At 36.7% G+C, this 18,016-nt stretch overlaps 1 protein-coding gene across 2 annotated transcripts in view; it reads right to left on the reverse strand.

The window, feature by feature from the left end:
* Positions 1–3,837: 3,837 nt before the first annotated feature.
* Positions 3,838–18,016, reverse strand: part of PIK3R4 (phosphoinositide-3-kinase regulatory subunit 4) — a 70,663-nt gene continuing 56,484 nt past the window's right edge. For both annotated transcript variants that reach the window (XM_074405448.1, XM_010335820.3), the window contains 7 exons: positions 15,128–15,292; positions 10,558–10,769; positions 8,607–8,738; positions 5,607–5,707; positions 5,123–5,211; positions 4,763–4,871; positions 3,838–4,008 (listed from right to left, as the gene is read on the reverse strand). In XM_074405448.1, the coding sequence (XP_074261549.1) occupies positions 3,838–4,008; positions 4,763–4,871; positions 5,123–5,211; positions 5,607–5,707; positions 8,607–8,738; positions 10,558–10,769; positions 15,128–15,292 (979 nt within the window). The remainder of the gene's footprint in view (positions 4,009–4,762; positions 4,872–5,122; positions 5,212–5,606; positions 5,708–8,606; positions 8,739–10,557; positions 10,770–15,127; positions 15,293–18,016) is intronic.

Here is an 18,016-nt window from a genome sequence, read left to right on the forward strand (position 1 = left end):
GCTGCCGGAACTCAAGCAACAGTTTGTAGGTTATCAGGTGACTTGACCTCCTGTATTCATTAGTATTGATTTATTTTGTTCATTTATTTGACCACTCCTGACAATTCTAGCACTCTAAGACTGATATATCCAGGAACTGTTTCATTAGAAGACAGAAGAATGAAAGAAGTGTTTTGAAAAGTCTAATGGAGACGTAATTTGAAGGTAAAATTTGTATGATGTATGCATGTGTACATGGGTTTGTTTAATTCTTTTGTCTCTGTCCAGCTGATTTTCTGCACACTCATCCGCCTTTCCTAATTTGGTAATATCTAATGCTCATCTATTTAACGAAAGTTATTTTTAAATGTTTTAAGCCATTCCAAAATTTACCCTAGAAATGGATGCTGTTTATGTATCGTCTTTTTAAAAATTTGACCTTCCATGTTTAAACGCACCACTGTGGGAGTTTGCTTGGCCTAATGAAAAAGGGTAATTTTCTCCAGATCTAAATTCTCCTAAACTCACTGAAAAAGTCATTAATTCCCACAGAACATAAACTACTGCTTTTGAGCTAGAACTTTTCTCTTCATTATGAAGCTTACTGCCATTTTGAAGGAGCCTGAAGCCATTTTGATGGACTTCTAGTCTGTCTTTCCTCTTACGGTCATTTATTAATTTTCACTAATCCATATATTCTTTAGACAAGGAGAATCAAGACACAACTTGCCATAGATGAAGCTCTGAGTTAATTTTACCTAATCACGTAGCTGTTTAGTCAGTAATAAACAGCACCAAAACATGACTGGCAGAGCTCTTAAAAACACCCTTAAATACACACTGAGTGTGGAAAAACACAAGAAGATTGTTGTTTTAATCTACAAATTCATATGCAGTTGCAGAGATGCTAAAGAGATCAGAGTAAGTTAGAGTAGGAAAGGTTTTAGAAGTACCTGGTCTCTAGCAGCATGCTCTAATGGCTGTATCCTCATCTGCATTTCATTTTTATTTTTATGATAGGGCTATTTTCAACAACACCCAGTATCTGTAGCATTATTTAATTTTAACACAATGTTCAGACCTTACTTCAGTCTAAGGGCTGGCTCCACAGTTGGTAGCAATGACCCTGTTAATCCAGAATATCCCTCTCTTTGGGAATGGAAAGAAGCCCTGCTTGGTGGAAGCATGGAGCAGATGGATACTGACATTCAGATTTTCTTTCCTATACCTATTTTCATAAAACTTGGAAAGAAAATTTATCTGCGGTATTTTTTGTAAAACCACTTCTGCCATTCTTACTCAGGCAAATCCAAAGACAGTACCTAATGTCTTCAGAGGAGCAAGAAATTCAGAGTTAAATGTCACATTCATACTCAGGTAATAGAGAAGAATAAAACACATCAGGTTTGTTTCATCTATCCTAAGTGGTGCTTAGGGGTTCAGGAAAAATGTTTCCAGTACAGGAAATTAATGAGCAATATTTACGACATATTTTAATGAAAGAGGTTTTTCTGGTTAACTTTTGAGTTAAGCACAAACTCCCTTTGTTAATTGTTACAAATACTATTAAGATGTATGTGTCTGTTTTTCTGCACTGGCAAGTAAAGAACAAATATTCCCTTGGCGATCGATTATTTTTAGCATTTTGGGCCATCTTTTGAATTACTAATAGGTGAGAGCTTTAAGGCATGCTGCAAATGGAAGTTCTTTTCTAAAAATCCCTAATACTATTTTCCCTGAAAAGTGGAAACAGCAAAAATTAAGTTTAAATATAGCTTTACTAAATTTATATTCAACCAGGAATCACAGAAGCAGGATGCTTCTTTGACTCTTAAAGGAACTGCCTCCCATTATCTCTGCACTGAGCTATGAGTCAAACTTTTTTTTTAGGTAGAGGTTAAAAGGAGATGCAACTTAACATGGTATCAGATTGTAATACTTAGAATTCAACCAAATAACTTTTTTACTTTTTTTTTTTTTTTTTTTTTTTTTCAAAACTGGGGCTCTTTTGTGGGGCAGGAGGACAGAGAAGAATGGGTGGTAAGGGGAGAAAAGGGTATCTCTGTCAGCCCACTCCATTTTTTTCCTCAGCATTTCCCACATTTATCAGTCTTACAGCTTATCTAATGGCTCCAGGCTGAAGTCCAATCTCAGCATTACAGTTTATATTATCAAAAAAATTTTCCCAATCCCCTGCAGACTCTAAATCTGACTTAGTAGCTAGAAATCCTGTAAATATGGTCTTAGCAAACTTTAAGGGAAACAAAAGCAAGGCACCATGACAATGCCAAAGTTGCAATTTCTACTAATCCACTAAGCTATCAAGCCTAGTTAGACCATCACTCCTAACTTTGAGGTTTCTAAATGACTGGGCATTTTTTGTCAGTAAACAAATAACTCTGCAGTTTTGTTGTTTACCTGTCTAAAAACTAAGTACAGTTGGCTCTCTGTAGCTGTGGGTTTCACATCCATAAATTTAACCATGGATAAAAAATATTCAGAAAAAAAGGATGGTTGTGTCTGTACTGAACATGTACAGACGTTCTTCTTTTCATTCTCTAAACAATACAGTGTAACAACTATTTATATAGCATTTACATTGTATTAGGTATCACAAGTGACCTAGAAATAATTTAACGTATATCAGAAGATGTGTGTAGACTATATGCAAATACAGCATCGTTTTATATAAGAGACTAGAGCATCTGTGGCTTTTGGAATCCTTGGTAGGTCCTGGAACCAATACCCCAGAGATACCTAGGATGATTGTATTGAATCATGAAACTAGATGTATACTTTGTAAACCACATGTACTGCAACTTAATTATCATTATAAAACTATAGAAAATTCTTAGAGTATTTCTAAACAAGTAGGCTTTTCCCTTGGCTGAGATTATCTATTCAACCTTTCGGTTTTATAGACTCATGTAACTAATTTTAAACTTAAATATTTTGAATGTAATAAACCCTTCTACAAGTGGATGAGAATTAAATATGGAGAGAGTCTGTATGCAAATAGTAATCCATAACCTTAAAGGGGTTTATCATAGTGGAAAAGACCAATTTTGGCCTTTTAAAAATGTAAACGTCCGGTGTATTTTTAACAACTTGTTTTCTTTTTCATGCATTCAATAGTCTATACTGGATAAAAGCAAGTTGTTGGGCCCAGCGTCAGAATTTATGGTACAGCCCATGAAACATGGTAATGGCCAAGAGGAGGCACACTTGTATAACGAATATGTTGGAAATCAATTCTACAGTGTTAAATAACTAATAAGGTAAATTGTAAAACACACACAAGATATGTAAGACAGAGCAGAAATAGCACAGTATTTAGAGCCCAGAGATTGGGACCTAACACCTAGTTTTGTCGTTGATTCCTTGTGATATAGAATCCATTTCTTCACCTTAGAACAAATGCTGCTAAAATTTACCATTTAAAAACACCATGGAAAGCACAAACTCTTAGGATGCATGAACACTAACTGCTTTGAATAGCATTTTTAATAGCAAAAATGTGTTTATACTATAATAGCTTACAATCACCTTTTCAACCATCTTTTTCAATACAAAATAAACGTTTGTTTTCATATTTTATATTTCTCATCTCTGTTAACATATACAATAAAAATCCCAGACATTACTGGCTGGCCGATTCTTGCAAACAAATGCGTAAGTAAACTAGTCAAGTACATCTTAACCATTTTGAGTATAATTTAGTCATAAAACAGGAATATAGAGACAAAATTTTGAAAATTAAGCAAATGAATCTGTTCTCTAGAAATGTCTTTTCTCTTGAGTTACAGTAGTATATATAACTATAACTTTTTATTACAATTTATACAAATCAGTAGGTTTTTATTTCCACACCTTCACAATCCCATCTCTAGAAGCAGTTACGATGAAGCCCTGTGTTGTCTGGAATGTGGCAACATCAGTGATGATGTCGTGATGTCCCACGGGCAGGGACTCTGGGCCCCTTCGAGGGGTGTCATCACTTGGTCCTACTTTCTGCTTATTCTGAATTTCCTGTTTGGTGATTAAAAGTCAGGGAGAAAGCCAGAAGTTAAAGTCTGTACCACATTCTTCCTCTCGTCAATAGTCATGCTTCTGAGATGCTCCTGTTGTATTTAAGTTAACACCTTTTGTAAAGTAGTCATGCTTTCACAAATACACAGAGTAAAACAAGTAAAGGAGCCAAAATGACATTCTACGGTCCTAGTCATTGTATTTCATGAGGAGCCGCTTCAGGCCAATATTGTGTGCATATTAACTTTTGCCAACATCAAAAGAAAAAAGGGATAGAATACTAGCAGATGTTCTAGTACTTCTAAAGCTTATTGTCATGAAGGAAGCACACTCTCATTTATGGAGTACCTACTTTGGCCCAGGCACCAAAGGTATGTTTTCTTTCTTGAAGTTTTTACCTGAGTCCAGAATACAAACTTTAGAGTCCCAACAGCCAGGTTTGAATCCCAGCTTTCTGTTTCCTAGCTGTGTGATCTTGAACAAGTTACTTAACTTTACTGTGCCTTTTTCATTTGTAAGAGGATAATAAAAAGTGCTTCTTTACGATGTTATAAAGTACCTACTGGTCATTTGAGCTATTACTTAATATGTACTTATTTTACCTTAATAAAAGTTAATTTTTTTAATACAGAAAATTCAAGAAACAATAAATTGAAAGTACTCCTCTCTTGCATCAAGCCATTTATCTTAATTCTGTTTATGAAAGCCATGTTTATGCTTACAAAAGTTGAAAGAAATGAAAAGATTACTGTACCTGGACAACTTCAGTGCCTTCAATTATTTTCCTGTAGTAGGACACAGATGGCGAACTAGTACTTCCTGCAACAACATAGGACCTTTCTGGGTAAGCCAAGTCCCAAAACCTAGGGGGAAGAGGAAATAAATAAGACTATCTATAGGACAATGGGAGAAACTGGTAATCATTGGCTTATCTTCATCAATGTATTGTAGAGGTTTTTTTAGAATAGCATACTATTGGTTACAAAGAAAGGATTAATAGCTGTCCTTATAAGATGATTTTAAACATTACAGTGCCATCAATATCTATAATAACACCTTGTAACAGTATCCATCTACATTTTATTCTTTTTAAGTATTCATTGAGATATAGTACCTTATTTTCATATCTGAGCCAGCTGTTAGCAGGATAGGATTTCCATCTGCAGGACTACAGTAGATACCATGAACACTATGAGGAGAAGGCTTAAAAGAAATAAATATGGAGTCAAATAAAAGACATCACTCTATGCCATAAATGATGGTGCTATTTCTACAGGCAAGTTAACTGTCAGAAGCTTTATAAGCACCTGGTTACCCGAAGAAGTGACAGACCAGTTATGTATGCTCTATCTACTTCAATCTGGGCTTTTCCTAAACATCACAAGCTTTATGGGGCTAGCAACTTATTTACCCAGTGCTGCAGACCACGTGCAAGGAAACACTCATGTAGCAATGGCCACATGAAACTTGATGTTGCTGAATAACCAAATTTAAATATAACCCAAAAGCCCAACAGATAATAGGTTTGATTAAACACCTGAAAGTGCTTACGATGTGGGGAATAGTATCATCCTTTACAGTAAAAACTGAAGTCAAACCTGTAATTCGGAAAGTGGTGGTGCACTGCTGGCCCAGAGAGTAAATCTTCTGTCACCAGTCTCCATGTCCCACATGGACACTTCATTGTTGCCCTGAACAGCTAAGGGAGACAAAGGCCAGAACCAGGATTCAGACAAAATGAGCTGGGGAAGATTGCAGCAAAACAAACTGCAGTACTGAGAGAAAGATAAACCTCTTTGTCTCAGCGGGAGAGACAATATAATAAGCTTTATTCAATTATTGTTATTTACTGAGTCGGTAAATACAGTAAATATTTTTACTATGGGCTAGTCACTGTACTAGACACTGAAGAAAAGATGGCAAACAAAGCAGAAAAATTCCCAGTTTCATGAACTTCCATTCTAGTGAAGACAACAGACAAAAATGCGAAGCAGGAGTATGCTGAGTTCAAAGAACAAATCAGTGTGGCAGGAGCAGACTGAGAATGGGAGCTAAGTAGGAGAAAGGGCAGTAGTGCTGGTCACTTTCCATTTGCTGCTCTAAATCTGGCCTGAATGAACCACATCAACAAGCTGGCTGGATTCACCAGCCTGTGGTAAGCTAAATAATGGCCCCAAGATACCCAAGTCCTATAACCTGTGAATGGTACCTTATATAGCTAAGTGACTTTACCGATGTGATGAAGTTAAGGACCTTGAGACAGATTATTCTGGATTACCCAAGGGGATCCCCCACATGCAATCACAAATCTTCTTAGACAAGGGAGGCAGATTTGGCAGCAAAAACAGAAAGCAATTTAACAATGAAACAAGATGCTATGTTGCTGGCTCTGAAGATGAAAAGAGGAGCCATTAGCCAAGGAATTTAGTTCTAGAAGCAGGAAAAGGCAAGGAAATAGATGTTCCCCTAGTACTTCCAGAGGGAATACGGTTCTGTTGCTACCTTGATTTTGGTCTACAAAACCCATTTCAGACTTCTGGCCTCCAGAATTATTTAATAAGTTGTGGTGTAATGGGAAACTAATACATGCCTATGGGAAACCCTAGCCAGAGATCAAAGGGAGGGAGGGAAGAAAGGTCATTCCCATCAGGCTGGTTTTATCCCTCATCCCAAAGTCACTGCTCCTTTCACGGCAGCCTTTTGTTCTCAGCTTCTTTCCAAATTCAGTAACCACACACTCCTCCCCTCACACCACCTCCTGCTACTCTGCTATTACCAACCCGTATTACTGTACTATCTTTTGTGATACCCCTACACCCAAACCTTTGTAAACAATTTTCTTTGAAAATAAATTCTCCTTAAATTGCCCCACCTTGAGTCTGGTACTGCTTCCTGTTAGAATTCTGAGTGATAAAGGTCAGAGAGGTGGCAAGAAGGCAGGTCCCATAAAGTCTTTTGGACCGAGAAGCCAACAGAAGGTACTAAGCAGAAAAACAAGTGGTCTTAAGAGGTACAGACAGAAGCAGGCTGTGAAGAGAATACTGTATTAATAGGGGAAAGAGACTGCAGTGGTTTGGACTAGGGAGATAGTGATGCAGGTAGTAAACAGTGATCACATTCTGGATATACTTTAAAATAGAACCTACAGGACTGGCTAATGGACTGGAAGTGGAATGAGAAAAAGAACAGTCAAGGACAATTCCAGGCTTCTGAGCACCTAGTTGCCATTTACTGAGAGAATACCATAGGAAGAGCAGTAGGAGGCAGTGGTAGAGAGACTCAGTAGACAGGAAATCAAGCATCAGTTTAGTTAGACATTGAGTTTTTAATGGCTATCAGACATCTTAAAGGAGATTTTAAATAGATATATAAGAGTCTGACTAAAGGTAGTAGTTAAAGCATGAGATTGCATGAGATCACACACACAGCCAGTGTAGAAGTGGTTAACACCAAAGACTGGGTCCTGTGGCAGGCTACAATTTAAAGCCAGGAAGATGAGAAGGAACCAGCAGACCAAGAAGTAGGAGAAACGAGAGAAAGGTCCTTGAACCCAGGTAAGGAGAGTATCTGAAAACAATGGAAATCAACTGATCAAATGGTAAGTAAGCAAAGGGCTCACAATAATGGCCACAGAACTTGGCAACATGGTGACTTATAGCAGCAGTCTATGAGATGGACTAGGTGTACAAGAAGGGATCACAAAGAGCCTAGAGGAAAGAGGGGAAAACATAGTAAGAGTTGGCCGGGCGCGGTGGCTCACGCCTGTAATCCCAGCACTTTGGGTGGCCGAGGTGGGTGGATCACAAGGTCAAGAGATCGAGACCATCCTGGTCAACATGGTGAAACCCTGTCTCTACTAAAAATACAAAAATTAGCTGGGCATGGTGGCACACGCCTGTAGCCCCAGTTACTCGGGAGGCTGAGGCAGGAGAACTGCTTGAACCCAAGAGGTGGAGGTTGCAGTGAGCCGAGATTGCGCCATTGCACTCCAGCCTGGGTAACAAGAGCAAAACTCTGTCTCAAATAATAATGAGTTATTATTTATCAAGCCTTAATTGTGTGCTAGAGTATATAATTTGCATGTTTTATCTCAATTCCTTGTAACTCTACAAGGTAAGTATATTTTTAACTACATATTAAAGATGAGGAAAATCAGGTTCAAGACTTGTCTAAGTGTCTTATCCAGGAGCCATACAAGAAAATTTGAATGCCCAATGAGGGAAGGGAAACTTTCAAGCAACACAAAGGAAACAGAGCAACAGGAAACTGCAACAGAGATGGATGAATCAAGGTTTCTAACTTAGCTCTCTAGGAAGATGGTGGCAGCTTTAACAAAAATAGGGGACAAAGGGGAAAAACATAATAGGAGCTAGTAGTGGACAGTTAAGAATGGAGCGTAATGATGGTGACCGACAAGATCATTTCTGAACATAATCAATATTAAATGACAGTGAGGTATCAGTAGCGGGGAACCTCCACAATCAGAAGAGAAGCATTCAGTTCATATGAAAAAACTAAAAACATGAGTTTTGGCAGAAGGTTATTATGTACTTTCCAAGAAAATCTCCCAACACATAAAAGCCAGTCCTGCATCTTACCTGCAATCACCCAGGACTGATAGAGAGGGTGCATTGAGAGGCGCCTGATTCGAGCCCTGGAAGGATGACAGTGACTTGAAATTGGCAACTGGAACCTCATGTCCCAACAAGCCATGGCACCACTGCTTGTACCTTAAAGATAAAAGCACAAAAAAATTACCATCTAATGATCAAAGCACATCAAGCTCCATTTATACAAATGGTAAACAGTATTAGCTTTGTATGAATTTATTTGAAAAATGCCTTAGTTACTTAAAAAAGGTTTGTTCTCATGAAGCTGTCTCACCAGTTTCAAACAGTACCCCTTTGGTGTTAAATAACAGAGATATAAAGTGCTTATCAAAATGTTGCTACAGTACTAATGAATGTAAATTGAAAATGAGTAAGTCATTAGTTATTGATATTGTTATTAACTGCCAAAGGTACCCACAAAAACAGAAGCTATTATTGAGAAGATATAAAATGAATTTGTTAAGTCAAAATGTTCACATTGCCTTAAATACCCAAAGATATTTTACTAGCATTCAATGATCACTTTAGCAGCAGCTTTGTAGCTATCATCAGATTTCAGTTGTTTCCATTTATCCTTCTCTCTTAAACATTCTAGACAGGTATATATATCTTCCCGTACCTGTGCAGTTTATTCACACAAAAGGCAAAAAAAAAAAAAAAATGCATTCCATATAAACTGTATAAAAATAAAGCAAAGGGCACACACTTAAGAGTGTAACAAATAAGTTAGGGAAATCTAGAAAACCTAAATTCACGCACAGAAGATAATTCCTCTGAATAAGCATGCCAACTAGAAAAGAAGATGTGGTAGCTTCTCAAGGGGCAGGTTCAAAGCACCATGGGGGAAAAATGCGAAACTTGAAGAAAGGGGCAGATGGGAAAAGGGGAGATGTTGATCAAACAGTGTAAGTATAAAGTTTCAGTTAGGAGGAATAAGCTTTGGTGATCTGCACAGAATGGTGACTATAAGATTACAGTATATTTCAAAGTTGCCAAAAGAATAAATTTTAATGTTTTCACAGCAAGTATGTAAGGTGACAGGTTTATAAGTTTGATTTAATCATCCCACAATTAATACGTAGATCAAAACATCACACTGTATCCCACAAATATATATAATCGTCAATTAAAAAATACATTTTACAAAAGCAGCAATCCCATTCTTGGGTATAGATATGCCTGAAATGGAAATATATATGTCCTTCCAAAGACTTATTTGGAAATATTTACAGCAGGTTGACTCTGAAAAGCCAAACACTAGAAACAACTCACCTATGCATCAACTGAGGGATAGAGGGATACACAAACTGTTATCTATAAAATGGAATCTCATGCAACAATACATTTTTTAAAATCCTGTTTAAGCAAGCTAGATCACTTGGTTCATCTTCAGCCTTTGGAGACAAGGCAAATAATAAAGTAAGAAACCATTGCTTAGCTCTTCTCCCAACACCAGGCACTGTGAGAAATCCTTTTACCTCAATAAATCCTCAACACTGCCCTTGAAAGGATTATCCCCATTTGAAGATGAAGATAGCTGAATTCAGAGGAGTTAAATAACTTGCCTAAAGCTACTGGAATTTAAACCATGTCTGCCCAATCTCAGATGCTGTTTTCCTTAAATCAAGTCTGCTGTTTCACTGGCAGAGTAAGAGAATGCCAGCAAATCTGATCACTTAATGATTATAAAGTAAGGGGCCTCATTTAAGAACAAGGGTAAGGTGGAAACTTTTATGCCTTAGGATACTACTTTCATTCTTTCAAACCTATTTTTTAATGAATAAAAATTAAATTGCAACTTATTTTAACATGATTATGGAAAAAAAAAAGAAGGGAAAAATTACCAATAAACAAAAAGGAAAAAACTGCTTTCACAAGACAGCAATTACAGGCATAAGCGGCATTCAAAGCCCAGTCAATGACTTGAAAGTTAACTTACCAATGCAGAGCCAGCATTGATGAATGTCCACAGCAAAGGAAGTGATGAGGCCCGACTTTAAATCATGCTTTAAAGTCCACGCATTGCTTGAAGACCTAAGATCCCAGCCAACCAGAGAGCCATTCACAGTGGCATAGGCAAGAACAGACTGCGCCCCAGAGTTGAAGTGATGCATATCCACAACACAACCGTCCTCCTTCTGATCTAGAATTCTAGAGAAATACACAAAGCCCAGACGTTTCCAGTCACTGAAAACACAGCACTAGTTTCCATTTAAAATGAATTTATATCCTGTCCATAGTCAAACAAAAACTATGTGACTCCATCAAGAATAGAAAAGCTGATACATTTAAAAAATTTCAGACTTAGAGAAGAATTCCAAAAATAGTAGAGTCCTATATATCTTTCACTCAAGCTTCCCCTTAAGTACAACTTACATAAACATAGAACATTTATCAAATCTAAGAAATTAACCTTGATATAATACTAGTAATTAGAGTACACAACGTGTTCTGATTTTATTAGTTTTCCCACTAGTGTCCTTTTACTATTCCAGGATCCGATCCAAGAAAATACAAGGCAATTTTAAATTTCTTCTAATCTGTGACAGTTCCTCAATCTTTCATGACCTTGACATTTTGAAAACTACTATTTTAGAGAATGTTCCTCAATTTGGGTTTGTCTGATGTTTTCTCATTATTATCCTGAAATTATGTTTTATTAGGAAAGATACCACAGAAGTGATGTGCCCTTCTCAGTGCATCATTTGAGGGAGGCACATACAGGTTAATTATGTTAGCACATACAGGTTAATTATCACATAACCAAAATGCTTACAACCACAACTGTTTCAGATTTTGGATTTTTTCTTAGTATGAATTATTTGCATATATATAAGGAGGTATCTTGGGAATGGGACCCAGGTCTAAACATGAAATTAATTTGTTTCATATACACCTTATACACATAGCCTGAAGGTAATTTTGTTCGAAATATTTTTGTTCATGAAACAGTTTTGACTCCAACCTGTCACAAAGTCAGGTGTGGAATTTTTCATTTGTGACATTTTATTAGCATTCAAAACCTTTCAGATTTTGGAGCATTTTGGATTTTGAAAGATTTTGGATTTTCAGATTAGAAATGTTTAACTTTTTTTTTTTTTTTTGAGATGGCGTTTCGCTCTTGTTAACCCAGGCTGGAGTGCAATGGCACGATCTCGGCTCACCGCAACCTCCGCCTCCTGGGTTCAGGCAATTCTCCTGCCTCAGCCTCCTGAGTAGCTGGGATTACAGGCACATACCACCATGCCCAGCTAATTTTTTGTATTTTTAGTAGAGACGGGGTTTCACCATGTTGACCAGGCTGGTCTCGATCTCTTGACCTCGTGATCCACCCGCCTCGGCCTCCCAAAGTGCTGGGATTACAGGCTTGAGCCACCGCGCCCGGCTAGAAATGTTTAACTTGAATCACTTATGATGTTAACCTGAATCATCTGAATTAAGGTGGTGTCTGCTAGATTCTCCACTGTAAACATTTTTTTCCCTTTATAATTGCTCGCTATTCGGTGAAAATACTTTGAGACAATGCAAAAATTCTGTTTCTGCTTTAACTTTGGCCCACTAATTTTAGCATGCATTTGAGGGAACATGCCTATGGTGAGCTAATGGTGACTTTTAGTTTCCCTCAGTCCTTCCATATTAATTGATTGGGATTCTTCTGTAAGTTGTCACTTCTTCCCCCATAAACTTATTTATTCACTTATTTAAATCAGTATGGATCCCTAGATATTTATTTTATTCTTTGAGTTACAATCCAATACTACAATTATTTACTTTGTTGCTCAAGTTGTTCCATCTTTGCCCACTGGAAGCTCTTGTACCCTTTCAATGTATTTTTTTGAATACTTCCTGATTTTTTTTTGCACCACAAGATGCTCTGGGCTTATGTTTTATTTTCCCTACCGCACACTTGGAATCAACCAGTTGTAGAAGTACTGGCTCCTTTTACTGAAGAATGGTATTTAGAAACAAAAGTCTAGGCCCTGTGTGCTTAGCTATGGCATTGTGCCTGCCTCTAGTTTTTCTCAATGATCAGAGCTAAAAGATGTATTATGTATACTACACTTCATGCATGTGGACACATCTATATTTATCTGTTTCTGTGTACGTATACATGTACATTTATGACTATGCATATACAAATATCATGAATCCACAATGATAATCTCCAACTCCTATCCAGCCCCAGAGTCCATTCATCTTTTGCCCTTCACTATTTGTAATGTCTTTCTCCCACAGTGAGAAACCTGGCTCTCATAACTACAATATATTTATGTATTTGTTCAACCTGAGTATACAAATAAAGGGTAAAGTTTCAGAATTGTTTAACTTGAAATTGTTAAAATGAAATTGTTAACCCTGTTTAAAACAAGTAGAATACAATGTTTGAGTTCAGTTCCTTTTGTCATTAGCCTCCCAGTATCAAATTAAAAAACTGTTCTCCAAAGTTACTCCTTTATTCACCAGGCCCTTCAATGTGATTATGTAATTCACTTGTAAAATACATTAATTTGTCACAGACTGCATTCCATCTTTTCCCCTATAACCTGGGTTAATTTTTTAAAATTTACATACGCTAAAATTCACTTTTTGTGGTATACAGGTAGGTGGGTTAATTAGCAAAATGCATTTAAGATTTATCAATGTTGTTGCATGAGTCAATCACTCACTCCTTTATAATGCAGAGTACTATTCCACTATATAAGTGTGCTAATTTTTTTCAAGCTGAGGCATTTTTAAAATTAAAAAGACCATCACAAAACATATTGGCCAGCCTCTCTGATTCATACATAGCATGCATTCACACAGGCAGTTTTAGTTTTATCTTTTAGATCAGAGATCAGCAAGTATCATCTATATGGGGTCAGACTGTAAATATTTTAGGCTTTGTGAATCACATGCATTCCTGTTGGATATTATTTTTATTTTTGCAACCCTTTAAAAATGCAAACATCATTCTTATTTTACGGACCATACTGCAAGCTGTAGTCTGCTGACCCTTAAACAACTGTACTTATAAATAGTCTATTTTTGACCGTGTTTTCCCATTGAGGAGTGATGAAAAATCCAACTGCCAAATAAAATGTGAAATGGTTCCTTCCACAAATTTTAACTGGTAAGAGCTATCTATGACAACAATTGATATAACCAAAACAATCAAAGACTTATGGCAAGATTTCTTTGAAGCACACACTGTGAGAAAGAGTAAAAGCTAAACATCCTGCCAGTCACCTTATCCAGGTAGTTAATGTTTGCTTTAAGACAATAACATTTACAGTGAAAAGTGCTGTTGGTTAAGAGACCACTGTGCACTGAATGTGCATGTCTGTCTGCATGTGTGGCCTGTGGGCTCAGTCATCACACAATGCACTATGCCAAGTTATTAAGTAATTTACATGAAACTCAATAGATAACGTTACTATACAGTCATCCTCTGCTGAAACAGATTTTCTTCAGAATGGGCAGATATTTGTTGTTAAAGGCCATTTAGAATATGTCCTGGACAAAAGCTGCTTAAATCTGTTTAATGAATGTGTGAAAAATAACATCTTTTTAAATCCAAAAGTAAAACAAAACAACAAAAACAAAATCCCAGGTGATCCAACAAATAACCCTTTCTGCCTTAAGCTACCTAATGGCCATGACTTATCATCCACTAAACTAAACAACTCCCCATTTTGCGTTCTTCTGCGGGGTCCACCACCTCCGCCTGGTCCTTCTCAACCACCCTGCTTCACCTGGCTAACTCACACCTGGTCTTACCTGCTGTCTTCCCTATCCCTTTCAAGCTGGCTGCTGTTATCCATGTAAAAATTAGCACACTGAACAGAAACTGTCTGTTAATTTGTCCATTTCTCCCACTAGACTGCATATTCTTAGAGCATAACGTATCTTGTCTTTGAAATCTTCAGTGTGTAACACAGATTGGTCAAAATTTGTTCTGCTTTGTCTTTAAATATCTTACCTTGTATGGATTTAATCTGCAAGCAACCACAATTTATAAATGAAGAAAATTCTTAAATAAAACCACTGCTACTTTGATTTAAAATGATAATCAAATCATCTGTAAATGCTCTTCTCCATGTCCCCATCAACTTCAGAGATTTTAATGACAAGCAAGAGAATGCTGACATTTGAGTTTTCTTTAATGAAGAACACTCACATTCTCAAAATCAGCCACAGTTGTGCTTTTAGTAGCTCAGACAGAAAATATAACTGGTAATTAGGTTATTCAGACAAACTCTACCCTGGGATGACCTGCAAGTTCAAAGCTGCCCTTTTGACTTCTTGACAAGTTTGTAGAACATATATGGACATCATTTTCTGAGACTAACCACATGTGACAGTTTTGAGCTGGATGCATTGTTTGTTTGTTTGTTTTATGGGCTTAAAAAAAGAAGTGTAATGTAAGAGGCCATCAGCTGATCCCAAATCCATTGCAGGGTAGGAAGGCGAGTTAAGGTACTGTAGTGCACTAAATACAATGTTTAAAAAAGACAACAGATAAATACCTGCTCTGTAGAGGATGGATTTTAGGAGACTTGGGTAGCTTCGAAGCCTCAATTCCAAGAAGCTGGACAGCACCATTATCAGACGCTATGGCTAAATAGTGGGAGCCTTGGCAGAATGTGAGCGTCTTGACTCTTCCTCCAATTCGGCTATATGTAAGAATAGATCTGAATGAAAGAAAAATAAAATTTTATTTATGAAACAATGCCACTGCTTATGTTAACTATCCACATGACTATTAGCAAGCAAAATTATTACTCTGAGGTCCATTTAATCTCCCTGATCTCATGACAAAAAAACTGGTACAAAAATCACCTTTTCTTCTGATATTTTCAAATGGCCATCTGCACACACTTCTCTCTCTTATCACAGACCATCCCTCCTTTTCTTTTCTTTTTTTTTTTTTTTTTTGAGACAGGGTCTCACTTTGTTGCCCAGGCTAGAGTATAGTGGCCAGTGGAGCAATCACAGCTTTCTGCAGCCTTGACCTCCTGGGTTCCAGTGATCCTCCCAACTCAGCCACCCTGGCAGCTGGGACTACAGGCATGCACCACCACGCCTGGCTAATTTTTTTTGTAGAGATGAGGGTCTCACCATGTTGCCCAGGCTGGTCTTGAACTCTTTTCTAATGAGAACTCCCATACTTCTGGTCCTGATCCAACTCCCCTTTAACTTTTGGAATACCTTAAACCCTCACTCTTATACCCTTCAGTTACTCTGTCACACAGCTTGGCACAGAAGGAAAAGCATTGGCTTTGGAATCAAGGACTTCCACTACCAACTACTTAGATGATGTTGGTCAAGGTACTTAATCAGTTGTACGCCTCAGTTTACCTTCCCTAACTGGACTATAGGGAAAAATCGGATAATATGTAAACCATAAAACATTCATAAATACAAAATTATAATATTCAGTCTCTCTCACACAAATGCTGACTTCTTAAGCTGTGTTTTCTACCCTCTTTCTTTAAATTCACTGCCAAACTTCTTGAATATATGATCCACACAGGGGACCTCAATTATCACCAACTCCCTCCTCCATTACCCTCCACACAGATTACAAATTTACGCTTCTAAAGGGCCATACCTCTAAAAGGTCAAAAGCCTCTAATCACCAAACACATTCATCTATCTTGTGTAATTTATTTCACCTTATTATAAAAGTTAACACATACTAAATGTACTAAAATATAGAAAATACAAAAATATTAAAACATTTGTAATAATACCACCCAGAGAGAAACACTATTAACGTTTTGTTACATATCCTTCAAAAGGTTTTCTATACATATTATATTCACATTTGTTTTTTTAAAAAAAATCCGTAATATTTCACGTATTTCATCCATCATCTCTCTCTAGTTGTTTTTCTTAATAACAACTTTACTAAAATAGCATAAAGTATATTTTAAAGTGCATAATTTAATGATTTTTAGTATATTAACAGAATTCTGCACAGATCACCACTAATTGCAGACCATTTCCATTAATTAAAAGAAATCGAAAAATAAACTGTCCTTATACCCATTAGCATTAATTCCCCATTACCCCCTGTCCCCAGCCTCCGGCAATAATGAATCAACTTTATTTTCTATGAATTTTCCTATTCTGGACATTTCATATAAATGCAGTCATACATTGTGTGGTTTTTTTTTATATCAGGCTTCTTTCACATAACATCATGTCAAAGTTTATGCTGTGGTATGTAATATTTCATTCCTTTTTAAGCTGAAAATTATTCCATTGTATGGATACATCACATTTTGCTTATCTATTCATCTGCTGATAAACATATGGGTTATTTCCACTTTTTGACTATTATGAATAATGCTGCTATAAACATTTGTGTATAAGTCTTTGTGTGGACAGATGTCTCAAACACAATGCCCACAGGGGCCTAATCAGTACTGGAGATAAGTAAAGACAGCCAGAGACAAGAAATGGCAAAGATGGGAGCGCCGGTATGCTTGGTCTCTCACAAATACTTATGCTTTCTCTCCTCATCTCTTTTAATATTGACATATAATTCACATATCACCAAATTTACCCTTTTAAACGGATTTATAAATAAAGTCACCACATTTTACAACTATCACCATTTTCTAATTCCAGAACATTTTTAGCATACCCAAAAGAAACCCTGTACCCATTAGGTGTCTCTTCCCAACGCTCCCTTTCCCCAGCACCTGGCAATTACTAATCTTCTGTCTCTATGGATATACTTATCTGAATATTTAATATAAATGAAATCATACAATATGTGGCCTTTGGATCTGCTACTTTCACTTAACATACTTTTTTCAAGGTTTACTCACATTATAGCATGCAGTAGTACTTCATTCCTTTTTATGGGTAGTTTTCAATTGTAGAGATATGCCACATTTTATTTATCTATTAAACACATGATAGAACTTTTGGTTTCTATTTTATGGCTATTATGAATAATTCTGCTATGAACATTTGTGCACAAATTTTTGTGTGAACATGTTTTCAACTGTCTTAGGTATATACTTGGAATGAAATCATGGGGTCATACAGTAACTCTATCTCTACCATTTTTAAAGGCTACCAAAGTGTTTTCCAAAGTTACTGCACTATTTTTACATTCTTACCAGCAATGTACAAAGCTTTCAACTTCTCCACATCCTAACACTTCTTACTGCCTTTTTTACTATAGCCATTGTAATGGTGTGAAATAGTATCTTACTGTGGTTTTGATTTACATTTCTCTAGTGAGTTAAGGAGCATCTTTTCATGTGCTTATTGGTCTTATTTGGAGAAACATATATTTACATCCTTTGTTTTTAAATTGGGTTATTTGTCTTTTTATTGTTGAGTTATGTGTTCTTTATATATACTGAGTAATAGATCCTTCTCAAACATATGATTTC

Source organism: Saimiri boliviensis, chromosome 9, assembly GCF_048565385.1.
Source record: "Saimiri boliviensis isolate mSaiBol1 chromosome 9, mSaiBol1.pri, whole genome shotgun sequence".
NCBI classification, from domain to species: domain Eukaryota; kingdom Metazoa; phylum Chordata; class Mammalia; order Primates; family Cebidae; genus Saimiri; species Saimiri boliviensis.